This window comes from Hylobates moloch, unplaced genomic scaffold (genome assembly GCF_009828535.3).
Source record: "Hylobates moloch isolate HMO894 unplaced genomic scaffold, HMol_V3 SCAFFOLD_12, whole genome shotgun sequence".
Lineage (NCBI taxonomy): Eukaryota > Metazoa > Chordata > Mammalia > Primates > Hylobatidae > Hylobates > Hylobates moloch.
The window spans coordinates 101,839,102-101,862,457 of NW_026652287.1; the positions used below are offsets into that span (position 1 = coordinate 101,839,102).

The window sequence follows — 23,356 nt, forward strand, 5'->3', positions numbered from 1 at the left end:
GATTGGCACAGCCAGAGAAGCCCCCGAGATGCAGCCAGGAGGTAAACACAAGAGAGAACAATGCACCCTTCAGAGTGCTAGAGCTTTGGCAATGAATCTGATAGTCCCAAGAGGTTCTGGAAGAAAGTCTGGACCATCATTCAGGAAACTGTCTACTAAGAAAGTCGAGAAGGGGAAGCTTGGGTCAGGTGCAGGAAGATGTCTGGGTGCCTTTAGAGAACGCTTCCTCTATTAAACCTCCATTAAACGGCAGTGCTTTCCATCCTGCTGTTGTGGACCCTCCGTGCCTGCCCCTCCCTTCCTTTTGCTCTCTGTGACGTGAAGGCACCTCCCCCGTGGTGGGTTTGCATCCACACCCCTGAGATCGCGTGCTCTGGTCCCCTATCATGTAATATATTTTTCTTCATTTCCAACTACCACATTCCCTAAAGTGAACTATTGATTCTACATCTCTTCAGTTCTGAGCATAGATCTGAATTGAATAACTGGAACAGGTGGGCAAATTTGTATTTGAGACTTTGAAACATGAGTCTGAGGCCAGGCACAGTGGCTCACACCTGTAATCCCAGCACTTTGGGAGGCTGAGGCAGGCGGATCACTTGAGGTCAGAGGTTCAAGACCAACCTGGCCAACATGGTGAAACCCTGTCTCTACTAAAAAATACAAAAATTAGCTGGGTGTGGCAGTGAGCACCTGTAATCCCAGCTACTCAGGAGGCTGAGGCAGGAGAATAACTTGAAGCCGGGAGGCGGAGGTTGCAGTGAGCCAAGATCTTGCCACTGCACTCCAGCCTGGGTAACAGAGCAAGACTCCATCTCCAAAAAAAAAAAAAAAAAAAAAAGGAAATATGAGTCTGAAATGATGCCCTAGCACCATCTCTGGACCCTGAATTCCCTTCACTCTTCATCAGATGATACCTGTGTACTTTGTCCAGAAATATCATCTCTCAGAATTAGCACACGAATGCTTGAAGGCTTAGCCTCATGGTATGCTGCTAAACCGGATCTCTGAAAAAATTATTTTCTTAAGAAAACTCTGAACATATAAAGCGCCTGATTTATAGTATTTGCTGATTAGTGTGGTATAAATACGTCCTTTATGGCCAACTTCAAGGTGCCTATATGACACCACTGAATGCACAGTTGGGAAGTAGTCAAAAGAATTGTCATTCACACATGAGTATGAACCAGTTGTAAAGTTTATTTAAAGGTTATAATAATTTCTGCTTTGTTCTTATGGTGCAGTTTCAATAAAATTGTAATGTCGAAATCATAGCACAATGGAGGGAAAAGAAAAAAATAGGCCAGGCGTAGTGGTTCACGCCTTTAATCCCAACATTTTGGGAGGCTGAGGCGGGAGGATCACCTGGGGTCAGGAGTTTGAGACCAGCCTGGCCAACACGGTGAAACCCCATCTCTACTAAAAATACAAAAATTAGCCAGATGTGGTGGTGCCTGTCTGTAATCCCAGCTACTTGGGAGGCCGAGGCATGAGAATCACTTGAACCCAGGAGGTGGAGGTTGCAGTGAGCTGAGATCACTCCAGCCTGGGTGATAGAGCAAGACTCAGTCTCAAAAAAAGAAAAAAGTAGCAAAATTGTTTTTTGGAAAGAATATTGAACATGTAGAATTTAATAGATTAATAGTAAGAATACAAATTGCTTTAATCAATTAAAGACGTATATTGGAATTATTTAGTTAAAAAGAGGAGGCACACAGCCGTGACCCTTAATTGTGTACTGAATTATGTACCCTAGAGATAAATGTCTACTTATGTGTCATGATACACTCACAACTGTTATAGGAATGCTGTTCCTATTAACCAAAGCTATAAAATACCAAAGTCCACCTATGAAAATAATAAACATAGGGTGGTAAATAGACTGAGTGGAATATTACAATGTAGTAAAATGCATAAATGAAAATAACAAACAACACCATGCTTCAATTTTCAAGCATAAAGTCAAGTAAATGAAATATTATTTTGAAAATGTATGCATGGTTATTTCATTACATAAAGGTCAAAAGGAGGGTACATTTATTATTTAGGAAAACACCCTAAGATATCTTTGTAAAATCTGTAAAATCAATAGTACTGTTTCCCCTCTTTCATTCCTGATCTTGAAAATGCTTGTCTCTTTTTCTGCCATGGCTTTCTACCTTTCTTGATATATTACAATTTTGTAACCTGCTTATTTCATCATATGTCATAAGTTCACATGTATATCCCATGAATTATTGAGGGTCTCATTCATTTCAAGTGGTATTTAGGTTTTTAACAATATCTTTTGGTGGCCAAGTGCACTGGCTCACGCCTGTAATCCCAGCACTTTGGGAAGCCAAGGCGGGTGGATCACGAGGTCAAGAGACGGAGATCATCCTGGCGAACATGGTGAAGCCCTGTCTCTATTAAAAATCCAAAAAAAAAATTAGCTGGGCATGGTAGGGGGTGCCCGTAGTCCCAGCTACTCAGGAGGCTGAGGCGGGAGAATGGCATGAACCCAAGAAACGGAGGTTGCAGTGAGCCAAGATCGTGCCACTGCACTCCAGCCTGGCAACAAAGTGAGACTCTGTCTCAAAAAAAAAAAAAAGAAAGAAAAAGAAAAAAAATCTTTTGGCATTAACTATTAAGAAATTGCACTATAAAAAGAGAATATAATGCATAAGACAGCAATTTGAAAAGATTCAGATATAATTTTTTCTTATCTAGTAAATAGTAATTTGTCTAATGCGTGCCTTAAATACATACCACTTTATGCAGAGGTTGCAGTGAGCCGAGATCGTTCCATTGCACTCTAGCCTGGGTGTCAGAGCAAGACTCCATCTCAAAAAAAAAAAAAAAATCTCAGAGAAGGAGAACCAGAGCTTCCAGCCTTGCCCAGAGTCTTGGCTAACTCCCTGTGTGTGAGGACCCTAGGGAGCCTCTTCTGTTCCACACAGAGGTGGAAACTTCCTCCTTAATAACCCCTTGATGATCCCTGGCACTAGTGACCACTGAGCTTTGCTCTCTCTTTTTTCTTATGGTTCCCTGTCTACTTCCAGGGCTATCACTTTACTTTTTGTGCATTAGACCATGAATAATGTTTTATAAATGTTCTATCAAATTTCTCAGTGCTAGGAACAACTGAGGTTTTTGATTGGGTGCCTCAAATGTCTACCCTTACTGTGGAGTCCAACAACAGGATTCTAACAAGTCCCAACCCCTTCATGCCTTAACCTGGTCTGGAAATAAATTATGTTTGAGCTCATCCCATACCCCAGCCACATCAAGCCCCACAACCACTCTGAGAAGTGAGATTTATAGCAAAATGCTCTAAACAAGGTAACTAAGGCTCAGACAAGGGATGTTAATGTGTCCATTTACATAAACAAAAAATGGTAGATGATCAGCTTTCCCTTTGAAATCAGAGTACTAATCCGACTCACTGTTCCCTGAATTTTAGAGGCAGGACCTCAGGAGGAGATAAGAATCCTACCCCAGGAAAATTACCAATATCAGAAAGGAAACATTGACATCAGTACAGATCCTATAGAATTCAAAAGATTCTAAGTGGACATTATGAAGACATTATTCAGCCTAGATGAAGTGGTCACATATCACAAGAAAACAAATTGTCTAAAACAATCTCTGAAATACCTAGACATTTCCTGAATCATTGAGTTATTAAATAAAATACATTTTAAAATTAAACTCTTTTCAGGAAATAAACTTCAATGTCCCCTAGTGCACTCTCCAAAACATGTAGATAAGAATAAATACTGTTCTGAAAGACATTTCCCTGGAATTACAACCATTCAATATATTTTAAAAGGCAATCATAAAAATATAAAAAGGATATATCAGGAGAAGAAATGTAAATGGCCTAAATTCCCCACATAAAAGGCATAGAGTGGCAACATGGATAAAAAGCCAGGAGCCAACTGCCTGCTGTCTTCAAGAGACCCATCTCACATGTAATGACACCCACAGGCTCAAAGTAAAAGGATGGAGAAACATTTACTAGGCAACCAGCAAACAAAAAAAAGAGAAGGCATTCCTATTCTTATATCACATGAAACACCATTTAAATCAACAGCAATCAGGAAGGACAAAGAAGGGCATTACAAAATGATAAAGGGTTCAATTTGACAGAAGACATAACTATTCTAAATATATATGCACCCAACTTTGGAGCACCCAGATTCATAAAACAAGTTATTCTTCACCTATGAAAAGAGTTAGACAGCCACACAATAATAGTAAGGGACTTCAGTATCCCACTAACAATGTCAGATGAATCACTAAAACAGAAAACTAACAAAGAAATTCTGGTCTTAAAGACAACGCTTGACCAATTGGACCTAATAGACATCTAATCTACAGAGCACTCCACCCAACAACTGCAGAATATAGATTCTTCTTATCTGCACACACAAAAAACATATCATATTCTAAGATTGGCCACAAAGCAAGTCTCAATAAATTCAAAGAATCAAAATCATAACAAGGCACATAATAAAAATAGAAAAAATACCAAGATGATCTCTCGAAACTACAGAAAAACATGGAAATTTAACAACTTGTTTCTGAATGAATATTAAGAGCCCTCTATGACAAATCCACAGCCAACATCATATTGAATGGTCAAAAGCTGGAACCATACCCCTTGAGAACTCTTGGGTGAACAATGAAATTAAAGCAGAAATCACAAAACATTATTTAAAATTAATAAAAATAGAAACAAACTTACCAAAACCTTTGGGATGCAGTTAAAGCAGTGATAAGAGGAAAATTTATAGCAATACATGCCTCATCAGAAGTTTAGAAAGATCTCAAATTAGTGACTTAACACTGCATCTAGAGGAACTATTAAAAAAAAGGAACAGTCCAAACCCAAGGCCTGCAAAAGATGAGAAATAACTAAAGTCAGAGAGAACTGAATAAATTGAGACCCAAAAGTCCATATAAGAGATAAATAAACCAAGAGTTTTCTTTGAAGAAAAATAAACAAAATTCATAGACTGTTAGCTAGACTAACAAAGAAAAAGAGATAAGATCCAGATAAGCACAAATAGAACTGACAAAACAATGTTATGAACAATCCCACAGAAATAGAAAAGATCGTCAAAGACTATTATGAACACCTCTATGCACACAAGCTAGAAAACCTAGAAGAAGTGGATAAATTCCTGGTAACACAAAATCTCTCATATTTCAACCAGGAAGAAAGTGAAAACCTGAACAGACCAATAACAAGTTCAGAAATTGAATCAGTAATAAAAACCCTACTAACTAAAAATAGCCCAGGACCAGATGGATTCACAACCGAAATCCAACAGCCATACAAAGAAGAACTGATACTGATCCTACTGAAACTTTTGGAAAAAATCAAGGAGTGGGGGCTTCTTCCTAACTCATTCTATGAAGCCATTATCACCATGATACCAACATCTGTCAGAGACATAATGAAAAAAGAAAACTACAACTAAATATCCTTAATGAACATAGACACAAAAATCCTCACCAAATACCAGCAAATTGAATCTGTCAGTGCATCAAAAGTTAATTCACATGATCAAGTAAGCTTTATTTTTGGGATGCAAGGTTGGTTCAACCTACACAAGTCAATGAATGTGATTCAACTCATAAACATAATTAAAACAAAAACTATATGATCATCTCAATAGATGCAGAAAAAGCTTTCAGTAAAATCCAACATCCCTTCATGATAAAAACTGTCAATAGGCATCAAAGGAATATACCTCAAAATATTAAGAGCCATCTATGACAAACCCACAGCCAACATCATATTGATGGGCAAAAGCTGGAACCATACCCCTTGAGAACTCAAACAAGACCAGGATGACCACTCTCACCATTTTAATTCAACATGATATTGGAAGTCCTAGCCAAAGCAATCAGACAAGAAAAGGAAATAAAAGGCATTAAAATTGGAAAAGAAGTAGTGATACTATCTCTCTTTGCTGATGAGATAATTTTATACATAGAAAACCCTAAAGACTCTATCAGAAGGCTCCTGAAACTGATAAACAAATTCAATAAAGTTTCAGGATTAAAAAAATGTACACAAATTAGTAACATTTCTATGCACCACTAATATTCTAGCTGAGAACTAAACCAAGAACAATCCCATTTACACTAGTCACAAAGAAAAAAAAAATACCTAGGAATCCATCTAACCAAGAAGGTGAAAAGTCTCTACAAGGAGAACTATGAAACACTTCTGAAAGAAATAAGAAATGATACAAACAAATGGAAGAATATTCCATGCTCATGAATTAGGAAAACCAATAGTTAAAATAGCCATACTTTCAAAAACAAATTGCAGACTCAATGCCATCCATTTCAAAATACAATGTCATTTTTCACAAAATTATAAAAATTTATTCTAAAATGTATTTGTCACCAAAAAGGAACCTGAATCACATAGGAATCCTAAGCACAAAGAACAAAGCCCAGGCATTGCATTACCCAACTTCATACTATACTACAAGGCTACAGTAACCCAAACAGCATGATACCACTACAAAAACAGGCACATAGACCAATGAGACAGAATAGAGAACCCAGAAACGAGGCTACATACCTATAACCATCTTTGACAAAATTGACAAAAAAAGCAATGTGGAAAGTACCCTTTCTTCAATAAATGGTTCTGGGATAACTGACTACTCATATGCAAAATAATAGAACTGGACCCCTAACTCTCACCATACACAAAAATTAACCCAAGATAGTTTAAAGATTTAAATATAAAGCCTCAAAATATTAAAATTCTAGAAGAAAACCTAGGAAATATCCTTCTCAAGATAGAATTTGGCAAAGAATTTATGGCTAACTCCCCAAAACCAATTGTGACAAAAACAGAAATTGGGACCTAACTCAACTGAAGAGCTTCTGCACAGCAAAAGAAAGTATCAACAGAGTAAACAGATAACCTACAGACTGGGAGAAAATATTCGCAAACTATGCCTCTGACAAACTTCTAATATCCAGAATCTATAAGGAATGTAAACAAATCAACAAGCAGAAAACCAAAAAACCTTAATTAAAAATGACATGAACAGACAATTCTCAAAAGAAGATGTACACATGGCCAAAAAACATATGAACAAATGCTTATTATCAGTAATCATCAGAGAAATGCAAATTAAAACCACAATGAGATACCGTCTCACACCAATCAGAGAAGCAGAAGCAATTACTAAAAAGTTTTTTGTTTTTTTTTAATAACAGATGCTGACAAGACTGTGGAGAAAAGGGAACACTTATACACTCTTGGGGGGAATGTTAACTAGTCAGCCAATGCAATAAGCAGTTTGGAGACTTCTCAAAAAACATAAAATAGAACTACTATTCAATCAAGCAATCCCACTACTGGGTATATACCCAAAGGAAGGTAATTAACTCTGTCAAAAAGACACATGCACTAGTATATTCATTGCTGTGCAGTTCAGAATAGCAAAGATTTGCAATCAACCTAAGTGCTCACCAACAGTGGATTAGATAAAGAAAATGTGCTACATATACACATGGAATATTACATGGCCATAAAAAATAATGAAATCATGGCCTTTGCAGCAACATGAATGTAGCAGGAGGTCAATCTCCTAAGTGAACTAACCCAGGAACAGAAAACCAAATGCCACATGTTATCACTTATAACTGAGAACCAAACATTGAATACACATGAACATAAAGATGGAAACAAATACCGAGGACTATAGATTGGGGGAGGAGTAGGGAGGTATAGGCTGAAGAAACACCTGTTGGGTACTATGCTCATTGCCTGGGTGATGGCATTGTTGGAACCACAAGCCTCAGAGTCACACAATATGCCTATGTAACAAGCCTGCGTGTATACCTTTAACCTACAATAAAGGTTGAAATTATTTAAAAACAGGAAGAAGAATTACCCTATACCTAAAGCTAAGATTTTTCCCTTTGAATATTAGCTTCTTCATCACTGTAGATAATCAGGGAAAGAAACAATTATTATACTACACTAGCCTTTTATGTGACCGTGAGGATTTGGGATAAGTAGGTGGACAGCTTAGATAATTCACCAGGATATTGATATAGGCTCCACAGCTGGAAATAACCAAGGATGAGTGCTGTGTTTTGAGTGGTGTCCCCCAGAAACGTTTGTTGAAATCCTAACCCCTAGTATGTATGAATGTGAACTCATATTATATAAAAAGGAAGAAATAGCCCGAGCACAGTGGCTCACACCTGTAATCCCAGCACTTTGGGAGGCCAAAGCAGGTGGATCATTTGAGATCAGGAGTTCTGGCCAATATCACAAAACTTCATCTCTACAAAAAAAATACACCAAAAAAATTGGCCAGGTATGGTGGTGCATGCCTGTAGTCCCAGCTACTCAGGAGGCTGAGACAGGAATTGCTTAAACCTGGAAGGCAGAGGTTGCAGTGAGCCAAGATCATGCCACTGCACTCCATCCTGGGTGAGACACCAAGATATTCTGTCAAAAATAAATAAATAAATAACAGAAGAAGAAATATAAGAATGACAGCAAACTTTGTATTCAAAACTATGAAAGTAAGAAATAGGTGGACCAACATTTTTAAAGTGCTACAAGAAAATATTTCAAACTAGAATCTTTCAACTCGAAAAGAAAAACATTTTTCTGCAATAAAGGTGCCATTAAAAATGTCTCACAATTTATTACATGAAGCTTTGTTCTACAATGAATGTTAAGCTCTTGAAGCAAAAGATTAATGATACCATTTAGTAACTTGAATTTCAAAAAAGTGGAAGTATCACAAGAGGCAAATACATGTGAGATTATTAAATGTTTCATATCAACACTCAACCTTATGCTGTCTACATAAGCTGCACTTCAAATACTAATCCACAAGATGTAAATATTGAAAGAATGACATTACATTGTCAAGATAATGCCCAATGCAAAACATGCTTATAGTCAGTTGTATACATAGAATAGGTAAATGTTTGTAATAAAAAGTATTCCTCAATAGAAGTTTCTTAACTCAAAGAATGAAATATTTCAGCATGCACATACAAAGAAGAGGAAATATGGAGATATGAAGAGGGGTACTTCATAATGACAAAGAGACAAATTCATAAATAAGACATAATCATCCTAAATGCCTATACACCTAAAGCTGGAAGCTCAAAACACATTAAATTAAAGGCATAATTCAAAACATAATCAGTCACATCCAAAATTGCAGCTAGAGATAGCAACATTCACCTCACTTCCAGAACAAGTACACAGAAAATTATTAAGCATATGAAAGACTTGAAAAACAGTTGTGTAGGTGGTGGTGGCTCATGCCTGTAATCCTGGCACTGTGGGAGGCCAAAATGGGAGGATCACTTGAGGCCAGGAGTTTGAGACCAGCCTGGGCACCATAGCAAGTCCCCATCTCTATTTTTTTTTAAATAAAGAAAAACATTTGAATGATTTTTTTCTTAATTGACATTTAGAAAACATCACCTCAAATCTTCCTAATCCATAAACTTGTCTAGCACCCCTGGAACATTCACTAAAATAAATTTTTAAATGCTGAATCATAGGTAATATGATAGATGAAACAGTTGAATTAAATTATAAATACACAACAAGGAAATGCTGGGGAAATTATCAAATATTTGAAAATTAATAAACACACATAGCAATAAAGAATGAGTGGAAGAAAAACATTTCAAAGAAAAGTGGAAAATATTTTGTATCAATTAAAAATGAAAACACATCTCAGCAAATGACTGGGGATACAGATAGAACAGTGTTAAGGGACAATAAACCTCAAATGTCTATGTTAGAAAAGAAGGAAGAGCTGAGCAAATATGTAACTTTCACTTGCAGAAATACTACACATCAGCAAATTAATTCCAAAGTAACGTCGAGGAAAAACATAAAATGGCAAGCAAATATATACATGCATATGTACATACATTCATAAATGCCAAACAGGACAGAAAAATCAGTGACGTCAATTTTATTCCTTAGAAGAAACAGGAAAATTGACCAAAAACAAATTTCCAGGCCACATTTGGTCATGATGGAAATATTTTGGCACTTCCTGGTTAAGCTCAACACCAACTTGCACCCAAAACCAATAATTTCATTTATAGGTAAATATATCTAATTAATATTCGGCATATGTATGCAAGGGATCACACAGAAACATGATTATCAAGGCCCGAGTTATAAAAGAGAAAATCCAGAAACAACGCAAATGCGCATGATAAAAAGAATGGATAATTACATGTTGATAAAATTATGCATGGACTATTAAATTGCAATCCAAAAGAATAAAATAGAGCTATAAAATTCAATATGCATATGGTGTCATAGAAACATAAATGTGAGAAAAAGAAAGAAAAATACAAAATTAATATTTTTTAAAATTTGAAACAACTATATATGTGAGTGCTTGGGGGTGTGTGTGTGTGTGTGTGTGTGTGTGTGTATAACCATATGTATATAAACGCACACATACACACACATATAGAATGTCCCGGCCAGGCATGGTGGGTCACACCTGTAATCTCAGCACTTTGGGAGGCTGAGATGGACAGATCACTTGAGGTTAGAAGTTCAAGACCAGCCTGGCCAACATGGAGAACCCTCCTCTTTACTAAAAGTACAAAAATTAGGTGGGCGTGGTGGTGGGTGCCTGTAAATCCAGCTACTTAGGAGGCTGAGGCACAAGAACTGCTTGAACCTGGGAGGTGGAGGCTGCAATGAGCCAAGATCTCACCACTGCATTCCTAGCTGGGTGATGAAGTGAGATTGCGTCTCAAAAAAAAAAATGTTCTAAAAGTTGTGACTTGGGTGTGGCAGATTGTGACGTACTGCCAGCTGCTAGAAACGCTGGGGCAGAAGGATTGCTTGAACTCTGAAGTCAAAGACCAGCCTGGGGAAAACAGCACATGAAGAGGAGTTTGAATCTCAGATAAAAACAACAAAAATACATCAAAAGTCTTTAATGTAAGCCAAGCATTCAGTCATCTCCTGTATGAGAGACTGGATCTGAGATGTGTTTTGAGTTGGTCATAGTGAAGGATGCAAGGTGTCAATTCTAGTCGGAACAATTTCCAGGAAGCCATGTTCCGCTCTTGACCAAACAGCCACTGGGCCTCATGCGAGGTAGAAATAGCCTGCATACGTCATCCTCCCATGATGTGGTCAGCAGGTAAAGTGCATGAGCCCCTCACAACATCCTGTGCGCTGCTGAACTGAGCTGGGGCGCAGCCGCCTGTCTGCACAGGCAGCACCATGTCGCTCATGGTCGTCAGCATGGCGTGTGTTGGTGAGTCCTGGAAGGGGATCGAGGGAGGGAGTGCTGGGGTGGAGATCTGGGCCTGGGGTGGAGATCTGGGCCTGGAGTGGAGATCTGGGCCTGGGGTGGAGATATGGGCCTGGAACTGTAGATATGGGCCTGGAGTGGAGATATGGGCCTGGAGTGGAGATATGGGCCTGGAGGTGGAGACATGGGTCTGGAAGTGATGTACAGATGGATCATCCATCATGATCTTTCTTTCCAGGGTTCTTCTTGCTGCAGGGGGCCTGGCCACATGTGGGTGAGTCCTTCCCCAAACCTTAGGTTGTCATCTCCCCACATAGGATGATTTTCCGGAAACAGGAGGCAGGTAGCACGGGGGGTTGACCACGGGGGGTACCATGGGAAGCCATGTGGGAATCTCTCATGAACTAGGAAAAGGAAGTCATGGGAAGCTTAGCCACAGTCCTGTCCTAGCCCTCCCCTGCCTTTCTTTCCCTTGGCTGAGTCTGTGGGGACCCAGGGGGAGACTGAAGTGCTCAAAGCAGCGGTGTGCAGGGAGGAAGTGGTGTCACCAGCAGAGGAAGGGAGAGAAGCAGTGCTAGGAACAGCAGGCCTCTGAGGACAAGAGCATAACTCACACCCTCCAGCGTTTCCATGACGGTAGGGGCTGTGGTGTGGCTGCTGTCATTCTACCAGAAAAGGTGGGGGAACCACAGTCATGACCCTGACATTTCAGATCTTCTAATGGGGGCTCAGCTGTTTATTATGGTTCATGCATTAGCTGATCATGCCCTCCATCCTGTGTCTACTTTGTGTTCTTTTATGTGACTAATCTTGCAGTATTAAAATCTAGTAAGAGTCGCTTCTTCAGCACTTTCTCAAAGCTCTCAGCTGACACTTGTTGTAGGGAGACGCCATGTCTATGCGGGATGGGTCCTTCTTGTAGCTCTGGGCACCCAGGTGTGGTAGGAGCCTTAGAAACATGGAAATGGGGAGAATCTTCTGAGCACAGGGAGGGAGGGGCAGCTCCACATCTTCCTCTCTAAGGTAGTGCCTCCTTCTCCCCCAGGTGGTCAGGACAAGCCCTTTCTCTCTGCCTGGCCCAGCACTGTGGTGTCTCAAGGAGAACACGTGACTCTTCAGTGTCACTGTCGTCTTGGGTTTAACAAATTCAGTTTGTCCAAGGAAGACGGGATGCCTGTCCCTGAGCTCTACAACAGAGTATTCTGGAAGAGCTTCCTCATGGGCCCTGTGACCCCAGCACACGCAGGGACCTACAGATGTCGGGGTTTTCACCCACACTCCCCCACTAGGTGGTCGGCACCCAGCAACCCCGTGGTGATCATGGTCACAGGTCAGAGGCTATCTGTCTGGGCTTCTCTTTGTCCCACCTCCTGAATCCCAGAGCTTCTGGTGGGGGCATCCATCAGGGTCCCATCATCCAGGCCCCGACTGTATTTGGGGTAAAGGGGGATTCAGTACAGAGAAATAGGTGCTATGGTGGGAAGAATAATTGTCCCCAATGATGGCTACATGGTAATCCATGGACCCTGTGACTATTTACATTATAGGGCAGGGGACTGAAGGGGAAGATGGAGCTCAGGTTGTTGATGAGTTGACCTTGAGATGGGGAGACGGCCTGGACTGTCCTGCTGTGCTCAGTGTAATCACAAGGGTCCTCATGAGAGGAGAAGGAAGAGGAGAGTGGGGATTAGAACAGCGTAGTCGGAGGGAGACTCCATCAGCCACAGCGGGCTTTGAAGATGGGGGAAGGCCATGAGCCACAAAGGCAGGTGGCCTCTAAGGGCTGGAGAAGTCAAGGGAACTGATTCTTCCCTGAGTCTCCAGAGGAAACACAGCCCTGCAGACGCCTTGATTTTAGCCCAGAGAGAACTGGGTCCAATTTCTGTTCTCCAGAAGTGGAAGGGGTCAGTGTGTTCTCTCCTGCCACCATGTTTGTGATAATTTTCTCCAGCAGCAACAGGAAACCAACACAGGAACCCAGGTCAAGGACAAGTTAAGAAACCAAACAAAGAGAAGGTTGGCTACACTGATTTTAGCACGGGTGGGATACTGATGCTACCACCAGGTTCGATCCACATAGGGAGGGCTTGATGCTCCTGGAACCAGCACCCAGGGGCCACCCTATGGAAGCTGGGGCCACAGAGAAGGCACAGACATGGCAGGAGAGGCTCCCAGTCCCCATCAGGAACAGGGGCACTGATGCCTGCCTTACTGATGAGTTCATACGTCCCGCCGGCCTTTCCAATCTGTCCAAAAGAGATTGATTCAGGCTGCTAAGAGCCTGGACATGCAGCCTGTCGTGGTTCCTCTTCCACCCCCACATAAACACCAGGAAAGAGATTAGTGGGAAACAGATACAACAGCCTAAAAGATGATGCTGAGCACAGTGAGAAGGGAATCAGGGCTACTAGAGACAGAGAGACAGGGAAGAGGGAGGGAGACAGATGGAGGGACCTGCACCAGGGGTTATGGGCACAGAAAAGAATACGGAGACACAGACAGGGAGGAGAGAGACAGACACCATGGAGGGGAAGCCTCACTGATTTCAGGTCCCATGAATGAGATGAGAAAGGGAGACGCCTTCTGAACTCACAATCTCTCTTCTCAGGAGTCCACAGAAAACCTTCCCTCCTGGCCCACCCAGGTCCCCTGGTGAAATCAGGAGAGATGGTCATCCTGCAATGTTGGTCAGATACCAGGTTTGAGCGCTTCCTTCTGCACAGAGAGGGGATCACTGAGGACCCTTTGTGCCTCGTTGGAGAGCTCCATGATGCGGGTTCCCAGGCCAACTATTCCATGGGTCCCATGACACCTGCCCTTGCAGGGACCTACAGATGCTTTGGTTCTGTCACTCACTTACCCTATGAGTTGTCAGCTCCCAGTGACCCTCTGGACATCGTGATCATAGGTGAGAGAATCCAGATCTGCCTCTCACCCTTGCTGGGACAGGGAGTGAATGATCTAGGACTGGAAGCCCCAGGTGGTCATGAGGAAGATGAGTGTGGGGTTCCTATGGAGAGAAAGTGACTTGGTGAGATCTGTACCAACAAAGGCAGAGAAACAGGAGACACAAGTACAGACCACATGTCATAACATAGAAGCCAGACAGAGGGGCCATACAGGGTGTTAGAAAAAGAGATAAAGAAGTAAAGAAGACACAGAGAGACAGACATGTCCCAGAGAGAGGTGTCCTTCCATGCTGACTTTGTTCAGAGACCAGGCACAGGTTAGAAAGTTCCATTCTGTTTTACCTCCACAAAGTGTTCTCTACCAGGAGAACCCAAAGAGACATATCTATCTGGCCTGAGTTGGGCCCTGTGGCCCCAGGCTTGTGGCACCTACAGATGCCATGTTTATTCTTAAACCTCTGCCTTCCATGCAGTGGAGCTGTCATCGTCCCAGGACACTATGGCCCCAGGTGAGGGAGCAGAACACCAACCCCTGTATGCTGTGAGATCCTGGAGTCCCCAGACTGGATTCTGAGGCTCATGTTCAAATAACACCACATGTTATAGGATTACTGAGAACAAAAGCCCACAGAGAGACACGGAGTGAAATCAGGGAAATCAAAAAGCAAAGACATGAACACACACACAGAATGAACCAGAAGAAGGGAATTGAGAGACTCACAGACACATAAAGAGAAGAAAAAGAGGGCAGAGAAGTGGAGCGTATGATGGAAGGGAGCAGAGAAAAGCCCTATAATCAGAGCCCTAAGGGAGGGGCACAAAAACAGGGAAAGATAAAGATGTGGGGATGGATTGCAGAGATTCCAAAAGGGAACTAGAGAGACTGAGAGGCAGAGAAGACAAGGAGATGGAGAGAGACAGATGATAGATGGATAGATGTAGATAGATGAAAGACAAAAGATAGAGGATAGATAATAGAGAGATAGGTGATAGATAAATAGATGATGAGTGACCGATAGATGATATAGATAGATAAGTAGATAGACAGAAAGACAGACAGATGATATAAAAATAGACATAGAGAGATAGAAAGACAGATAAACACATGGTGATAGATGGATAGATGCATACATACATACATTGATAGATGATAGATAACACAGAGATAGGTCATAGATACACAGATGATGATAGATGATAGATACATAGATAAATGATAGATTGATCAATAGATAATAGATAGAAATATGCAGAAAGTTATGAACAAGACAGAAAGTGAGAGACTCAGAATTAAAGAAACAGGAAGATCAAGTCAACCAATCTAAGGAGGATCAGAGAGAATAAAACAGTACAAAAAAAGAAAACATAGCTAGGGATGGAGAAGTGAGGTCAGAGACCTAGAGAGATAGAGAAGGTGGAAGGAGGAAATAGACATGAAGAGAGATGGGGTGGAGGGTGAGAGAGAGAGCATTAGGCCATAGAGCAGGGGAGTGAGTTCTCAGCTCAGGTGGAGGCAGCTGTGACAAGGAAGAACCTCCCTGAGGAAACTGCCTCTTCTCCTTCCAGGTCTATATGAGAAACCTTCTCTCTCAGCCCAGCCAGGCCCCACGGTTCAGGCAGGAGAGAATGTGACCTTGTCCTGCAGCTCCCGGATCTCCTATGACATGTACCATCTATCCAGGGAGGGGGAGGCCCACGAACGTGAACTTAGGCTCCCTGCAGTGCCAAGGGTCAATGCAATATTCCAGGCTGACTTCCCTCTGGGCCCTGTGATCCACGGAGGGAACTACAGATGCTTCGGCTCTTTCCGTGCCCTGCCCCACATGTGGTCACACCCGAGTGACCCACTGCCCGTTTCTGTCACAGGTGAGAAAACACCCTGCTTGTCCCATGTCTTGTGATCCTAGAGCCATAACTGAGGAGCTTCCTGCTGATGGTGGAGAGAAGCATGGACAGATGCTGAGAGAGAAGACGAAGCCTGGGTGTAAGGGCGGGGTCAGGGCGCAGGATGGCAGACAGGACACCTCCAAACCCTCCTGTACGGCCTGCAAGGAGGCCCTTGATCAGGGTTCCAGGCACCCAGGCCGATGTAGAAAGCAGTCAGAACAGACCCAGAGGAGGGAGACCGGGCTCTGCCTGGGGAGATCAGAGGTTCCCTCAGCCCCTCAACCTTACCCATTTCCCAGAAGCCCATCGTGGCCTCTCACTCACACAGAGATGTCATCACCAGCAAACCCTACACCCTTTTCTTTTCATTTGAAAAAATATTTATTGAGGTTAAATATACCTATATAACTTACCATCTTTACCATTTTTAAGTATGAAGTCTACTGTTCATAAATACATTTATAGGCTGGGCATGGTGGCTCACGGTTGTAATCCCAACACTTTGAGAGGCCAAGGCAGGTGGATCATTTGAGATCAGGGGCTCAAGACCACCCTGGCCAACATAGGGAAAATCCATCTGTACTAAAAATACAAAATAATAATAATGATAATAATAATAATAAAAATTAGCCGAGCATGGTGGCACATGCCTGTAGACCCAGCTACTTGGGAGGGTTAGGCAGGAGATGCACTTAATTGCAGGAGGTGGAGGTTGCAGTGAGCTGAGATCATGCCACTGCACTGCAGCCTGGGCAACAGAGAGAGACACGCTCTCAAAATTAATTAATTAATTAATTAGTATTCTTTTTTTTTTTTTTTTACCCTCCACCCTTCCCTTCCTGGCCTCTGGTAGCCACCATTCGACTCTCTACCTTTGTGAGGTCCACCTTTTAGCTCGTGCATATCAGTGAGAAATGGAAATATTTGTAATGACCTCCAGTTCCATCCATGTGGCTGCAAATGACAGGATGTTACTCTTTCTATGGATGAGTTGTCTCCAGTGTGTGTGTACTACATTCTCTCTATCCATTCATCCACTGATGGGCAGGTAGGTTGACTCTATATCTTGGCTACCGTGAACAGTGCTGGAACAGTCATTGGGAGTGCAGATATCACTTCAACACACTGATGCTTTCCTTTGGGTTTACACCCAGTCATGGAATTGCTAGATCCTCTGGAAGTGTCTTTTTACGTTTTGTTTTATGGTTTTTGTTTTTTTGTTTTTTTTTTTAGACAGAGTTTCACTCTTGTTGCCCAGGCTGGAGTGCAGTGGTGCCATCTGGGCTCACTGCAACCTCCACCTCCAGGATTCAAGAGATTCCCCAGCCTCAGCCTCCCGAGTAGCTGGGATTACTGGCTCCCACCACCACACTCAGCTAATTTTTATATTTTTAGTAGAGACAGAGTTTCACTACATTGTCCAGGCTGCTCTTCAACTCCTGACCTCAAGTGACCTACCCACCTTGGCCTCCCAATGTGCTGGGATTACAGGCATGAACCATCGTGCCCGACCTCATTTTATTTTTTGAGGAACTTCCGGACTCTTCTCCTCCGTAATGGCGGTACTAATTTATATTCGTATCAACAGTGTACCAGATGCAACCCTGGTTGACTCAGCAGAGCAAGAGACTTGGAGTAAGAGAGAATTTAGTTTATTTATGCACACGACACTTCCACTCACTCACTCGTTCAGCCAATGCCCCATGCTCTGGCTGTGCAGTGTGGAATCTTTTCCTATTGTTGCCATAACAAATTTCCACAAGCTTCGTGGGTGAAAACATGCTTTTCTTAATTATCTCACGGTGCTGTAACTCAGGAGTATGAAATGCATCTCACTGGGCTGATATCAAAGGGACAGTAAGCCTGAATTTCTTTTTAAGGTTCCAAGCAAGAATCTGCTTGGATTACGTTTCCCAGCTCCTAGAGGCTCCCACGTTCCTTGGCCCCTGGTCCCCTTACTCCTTCCTCAAAGCCCACAAAGGCTGGTCATGTCTCACATGGCATCATTCAGACTCTTCTTCTTTACCCACACCTCTTTCTCTGAATGCGGCTCTGCCTTCTTCCTCATCTTTTAAGGACTTTGGGATTCTATTGGGGTCACCAAGATAATCCATCATAATCTCCCTAAAATTATCCAGGATACCCTCCTTTTAAGTTCAGCTGATTAGCAACCGTAATTCCATCTGCAATCTTCATTCCTCCTTTCCTGTAAAATAAGATCTTCACAAGCTATAGAGGCTAAGACAGGGACATTTTGGGGTGGGACAGCATTCTCCTGCCTTCCACAAATGGTAAACAGGATGCATTTCGCCTCTGCTCTTGGGATGCTGACATTTCAGATGGTTAAATGCAAGGGCAGAAAATGAATGCACAAGGGTACCAATAAATGAATGATCCATTGGGAAGCATCTGTGCACCAAATCTGGGTTTGTGTTTTTTTTTTTTTTTTTTTTTTTTTGAGTAGAGTCTCGCTCTGTTCCACAGGCTGGAGTGCAGTGGCACAATCTCAGCTCGCTGCAACCTCTGCCTCCTGGATTCATGCGATTCTCCTGCCTCAGCCTACTGAGTAGCTGGGATTACAGCCACACGCCACCACACTTGGCTAATTTTTTTGGTATATTTTTTAGTAGAGATGAAGTTTCACCATGTTATGCAGGCTGTCTCAAACTCCCAATCTCAAGTGATCCCACCGCCTTAGCCTCCCTAAGTGCAGGGATTACAGGCGTGAGCCACTGCATCCAGCCAGGATTTAAAATAAATAATAGATAATGCGAGTATATAATTTCAGGTGACAGAGAAGGTCTCACTGATCAGATAATATTTGTGACCTTAATGAAAAAAATGGATTCAACCCTTGGAGGATTGGCGGAAGGATTTTCCACAATGAGCTCTCAGTGGTGAAAGCACAAAGGTGGAAACATTCTTACGTTCAAGGAAGAGGCTCTGCCTCAGATGCTGGGAATGAGCTGGGGAGAATGACAAGACAACTGTAGAAAGATGGAGAGCACACTGGGTACACAGGAAACTAAGGAGGAACAAGGAGTGTGTGTTTTATACTCACAGCCCTTGGATTCACCTCGGGGTAACCAGGAATCCCTACATGATTAATAGTGACTGACATGAAAATCAGGGAGGCCCAGGTGCGTAACTGGAATCTAGGAGACCGTGGAAAAGGCAATTCCCGCCCCACTGGTGAAACGTAGGGTTGATTTACACACTAAAGGAATGAAAGATGGTTATAAGGTATGCTTGTGAAGTAGAATCATTTGCATGCAGGTCTTGCTGGGTTTGATTTTTCCTAGTAGTTTAATCCTTGTTTCATTAATTTCTTTCAGAGATGTGTTTTTTTCTACATCTACATCAATACCCGGCAGAGGAGTGATAGACACATGAGGGGTGGTGCAAATGAAGGGACCTAATATGATATAATATACAAGACTGTGGATGGGGGCTCACATCTGTAACCCAACATTTTGGGAGGCCAAGGCGGGTAGATCACTTGAGGGTAGGAGTTTGAGACCAGCCTGGCCAACATGGTGAAACCCTGTCTGTGCTAAAAATACAAAAATTAGCCCGGTGCATTGGCACGTGCCTGTAATCCCAGCGACTGGGGAGGCTGAAGCAGGAGAATGGCTTCAACCCTGGAGGCACAGGCTTTAGTGAGCTGAGATCACATCACTGCACTCCAGCCTGACACAGGGGGACTCTGTCTCAAAAAATAAAAATAAAAAATACATAAATATAACACACAGAAATTACAAAGGCAGCTGAATACCAACCATCATTTTTCTACTTCTCTGTATTAAATTCTGTGACCCTTTATCTTATCCATTAAACAATCAGGCTAAAACCTCTTCCTTATTTGGCTTTCTGTGAGCTTGAGACCATGTGGAAAATGTGAAAGCCTCCTGAACCCACCAGCACAGGTCCTGGAATAGAGAACGTGCTCTGTTCATGGCATAAAACTTGCCCCTTCACCCAAATCCCCCAACTCATCCCTACTTCCAATCACCTGTGGAGATACAGATAGATCATGGGGAGGTAAACACTAATACTCTTTGGAGTGAGCTCAGATCTTGGACTCAGAGACCAGTGCCGGCACTAGGCCCTGGTCACATTTCGTACTAACTCACAGAAGGACAGGCTATATTGAAACAATAGATGATGGAGGGGGTGGTCCTTCCCCATGCCTCTCGGGTGGAACAGCAGCCTAATATATGTCTCAGGAGATCACAAAAAGTAGCACGTTGTTCCCGGGCTCCATCATTATTTCATGGCTGTTTGATTTAAGTCAGTTCTACTTCACTTTTTTGATCTTCATTTCATTTTTTCTTTCTTTTCTTGGAGAATGTAATTTTTTGGAGTCAAGAGGGTTGTGGATGTAGAAACTGTAAAGCACATTCACTGTGTATCAATCCCAGTCCAGTCTTCCCAGAGAAGACTCTCAACACCTCCTCTACTGCACCTGGGCCTATGCCAATTTCTATCACTCACCATCACTCCAGGGAGACAAAACACACAGAGAATACATGACATAGGCAGGTTCATTACTTATAGATAAGCAGCAAGTGACAACAGAAGCCTACATGTCAATGTAAACCAGTTTCCCAAGGCTCAGAAAAGCTGCTCAGGACACATGGAGTCACCTCATGTGCACTGTAGCTAGGAGAACTCAAAAAGCAGCCCAGCCTGGGTTTTGTACCCTGGAGCCACAGGAAGCACTCAGCTAAAGCACTGCATGACGTCCTCCTCCAGGAAGAACTGGAAGACAGCCCAGGCTGTTCTGGGACATTCGTCCTGATCTCAGGACGTTGCTGTCTTAGTCTATTTTTGTTGCTCTAAAAGAACACTTGAGCCTGGGTAACGTCTAAAGAAAAGAGATTTGTTTGCCTCACAGTTCTGCAGGCTGTACTGCAAGCATGGCACCAGCATCTATTTCTTGTAATGGCCTTGGGCTGCTCCCACTCTGGCAGAAGGGAAGGAGGGTCTGTCTGTGCAGAGACCACAGAGATCACAGGGCAAGAGAGGGAGCAAGGGGGAGGGGGAGCGATGGAGCTTCCGAGCTCTTTTTAACAACCAGCTCTCCAGGAACTAATAGAGGGGGAACTTGCTAACCCCGTCTCCTTGGGACAGCATTGATCTGTTCATGATGGATCCACCGCCATGACCCAAACACCTCCCAAGCCTCCCAAGAGGCCCAACCTCCCACACTGGGGGTTAAATTTCAATGTGAGGTTTGAAGGGGTCAAACATCTAAACTAAAGTAGTTGTATCCTCAGCACGTTCTATGGTTACTACAACTGAGAAAGCAGGAAAAGGCTGGGTTTCCCGCCATCTGGGTGCTTGTCCTAAAGAGACGTTGTGTGTGGTTAACTGTCAATCAAGAAATGCGAGACAGTTCATAAAGAGGAACTGCTATGATTAGCTTCGTATTGGTGTCTTGTCTTCCTCCAGGTAACTCCAGACAACTGCACGTTCTGATTGGGACCTCAGTGGTCATCGTCCCCTTTGCTATCCTCCTCTTCTTTCTCCTTCATCGCTGGTGCTCCAACAAAAAGAGTAAGTCTCACGAAGCAGAAGCCAGAGACCTCAGGGCTGTGTGGGGAAGCAGGATGGGAGCACACGGGTGTGTGTTCCTTACCAGCAGGATGGTCTCTGCCCCAAGGCAGGAGCCACAGAAGCAGAGCTTTCTAGAGAGAGCACCAGACACCCTGCCCCTGCCTTCAGCTCACAGACCATTGCCTGGTTCTGAACTGTATCCTCACGTCCCCTGCAGCCACTCACATCCAGGAGAAGGTTCCATGACAGGTAGAAAGTGGGAGACAGAATCAATGGGATGGGAACTCAGAGCTATTCATGGGATAGGAGCTCAGAAAGATAGAATGTCTGAGTCTGCTGTTGGCAACTGAGGGACCTCAGGCACCTACGGCCTCCCCTGTATGTTGGTATCTGCTTATGAAATGAGGACCCAGAAGTGCCCTCCGAGTTGTTTTGTTGACTTCCGTCTCCTACAGATGCTGCTGTCATGGACCAAGAGCCTGCAGGGAACAGAACAGTGAACAGGGAGGTAGGTCCTCCTCAGCCTAGCCTCGTGGATCGAGTCTTATTCCCTAATAGTCCTGAAAAATGTGAGCACCTTCCCTCACTCAGCATTTCCCTCTCTCCAGGACTCTGATGATCAAGACCCTCAGGAGGCGACATACGCACAGTTGGATCACCGCGTTTTCACACAGAGAAAAATAACTCCCCCTTCTCAGAGGCCCAAGACACCCCCAACAGATACCAGCATGTACACGGAACTTCCAGATGCTGAGCCCAGATCCAAAGTTGTCTCCTGCCCACGAGCAGCACAGTCAGGCCTTGAGGGGGTCCTCTAGGGAGACAACAGCCCTGTCTCAAACCCGGCTTGCCAGCTCCCATGTACCAGCAGCTGGAATCTGAAGGCGTCAGTCTTCATCTTAGGGGATCGCTCTTCCTCACACCACGAATCTGGTGTCTCTCTCTTGCTTACAAATGTCTAAGGTTCCCACTGCCTGCTGCAGAGAAAACACACTCCTTTGCTTAGCCCACAATTCTCCATTTCCCTTGACCCCTGCCCACCTCTCCAACCTAACTGGCTTACTTCCTAGTCTACGTGAGGCTGCGATCACACTGAGGAACTCACAATTCCAAACACACAAGAGGCTCCCTCTTAACACGGCACTTAGACACGTGCTGTTCCACCTTCCCTCATGCTGTTCCACCTCCCCTCAGACTATCTTTCAGCCTCTGTCAGCAGTAAAACTTATAAATTTTTTGAAATAATTTCAATGTAGTTTTCCCTCCTTCAAATAAACATGTCTGCCCTCATGGTTTCGGTAATGGGACTCTTCTTGCCTAAGGCTTCCGGTATTATCATCACCATGTCCACATAACCCCATCTGTTCTCCACTGGGTTCTCACCCCTGGACTCTGAGCTTCTGGAAGCAGGGTGGAGCCTGATTTGTCTCTGAGACTCCAATTTCCTTCCAAAGATGCAGCACACAGGAGGTTCCAAGGATCGTGAATCAGATGAACAAGTGATATTCTTACTCTCTGCAGACCTGGAAAGCTGGCAGAGTCATTCCACCATGAAACATTTGTAGAGTCATAGACCTTGTTAGTCTCATCTCCACGGGGACACATATCAACACATCATCTTTCATACTATAAATATACAGTCGCTCCTCCATATCTGTGGGGTTTACAGGTGTTTATTGAACCAAATATAAATCAAAAATATTC

The 23,356-nt window shown here is 43.1% G+C and overlaps 1 protein-coding gene across 5 annotated transcripts; it reads left to right on the forward strand.

Moving 5' to 3' along the window:
- Positions 1–11,251: 11,251 nt before the first annotated feature.
- Positions 11,252–22,942, forward strand: LOC116479196 (killer cell immunoglobulin-like receptor 3DL3). 5 transcript variants are annotated; one of them, XM_058425978.1, is made up of 9 exons: positions 11,252–11,300; positions 11,536–11,571; positions 12,343–12,627; positions 13,906–14,205; positions 15,773–16,098; positions 19,998–20,019; positions 21,548–21,652; positions 22,108–22,160; positions 22,261–22,942. In XM_058425978.1, the coding sequence occupies exons 1-9, from the start codon at positions 11,267–11,269 to the stop codon at positions 22,468–22,470; spliced, it is 1,371 nt and encodes a 456-aa protein (XP_058281961.1). In that variant the 5' UTR covers positions 11,252–11,266; the 3' UTR covers positions 22,471–22,942. The 5 variants fall into 5 exon arrangements, with proteins under 5 accessions (XP_058281961.1, XP_032027041.1, XP_032027038.1 ...); XM_032171150.2 differs by having other exon boundaries at positions 11,267–11,300; positions 13,942–14,205; XM_032171147.2 differs by lacking the exon at positions 19,998–20,019 and having other exon boundaries at positions 11,267–11,300; positions 15,773–16,072.
- The last annotated feature ends 414 nt before the right edge of the window (positions 22,943–23,356 follow it).

Coding starts and splice junctions, on each gene's coding strand:
- LOC116479196 (XM_058425978.1), top strand. CDS start 11,267: ATGTCGCTCATGGTCGTCAGCATGGCGTGTGTTG. Junction 14,206..15,772: donor TCTGGACATCGTGATCATAG/GTGAGAGAATCC, acceptor TTCTCCTTCCAG/GTCTATATGAGAAACCTTCT. Junction 22,161..22,260: donor ACAGAACAGTGAACAGGGAG/GTAGGTCCTCCT, acceptor CCCTCTCTCCAG/GACTCTGATGATCAAGACCC.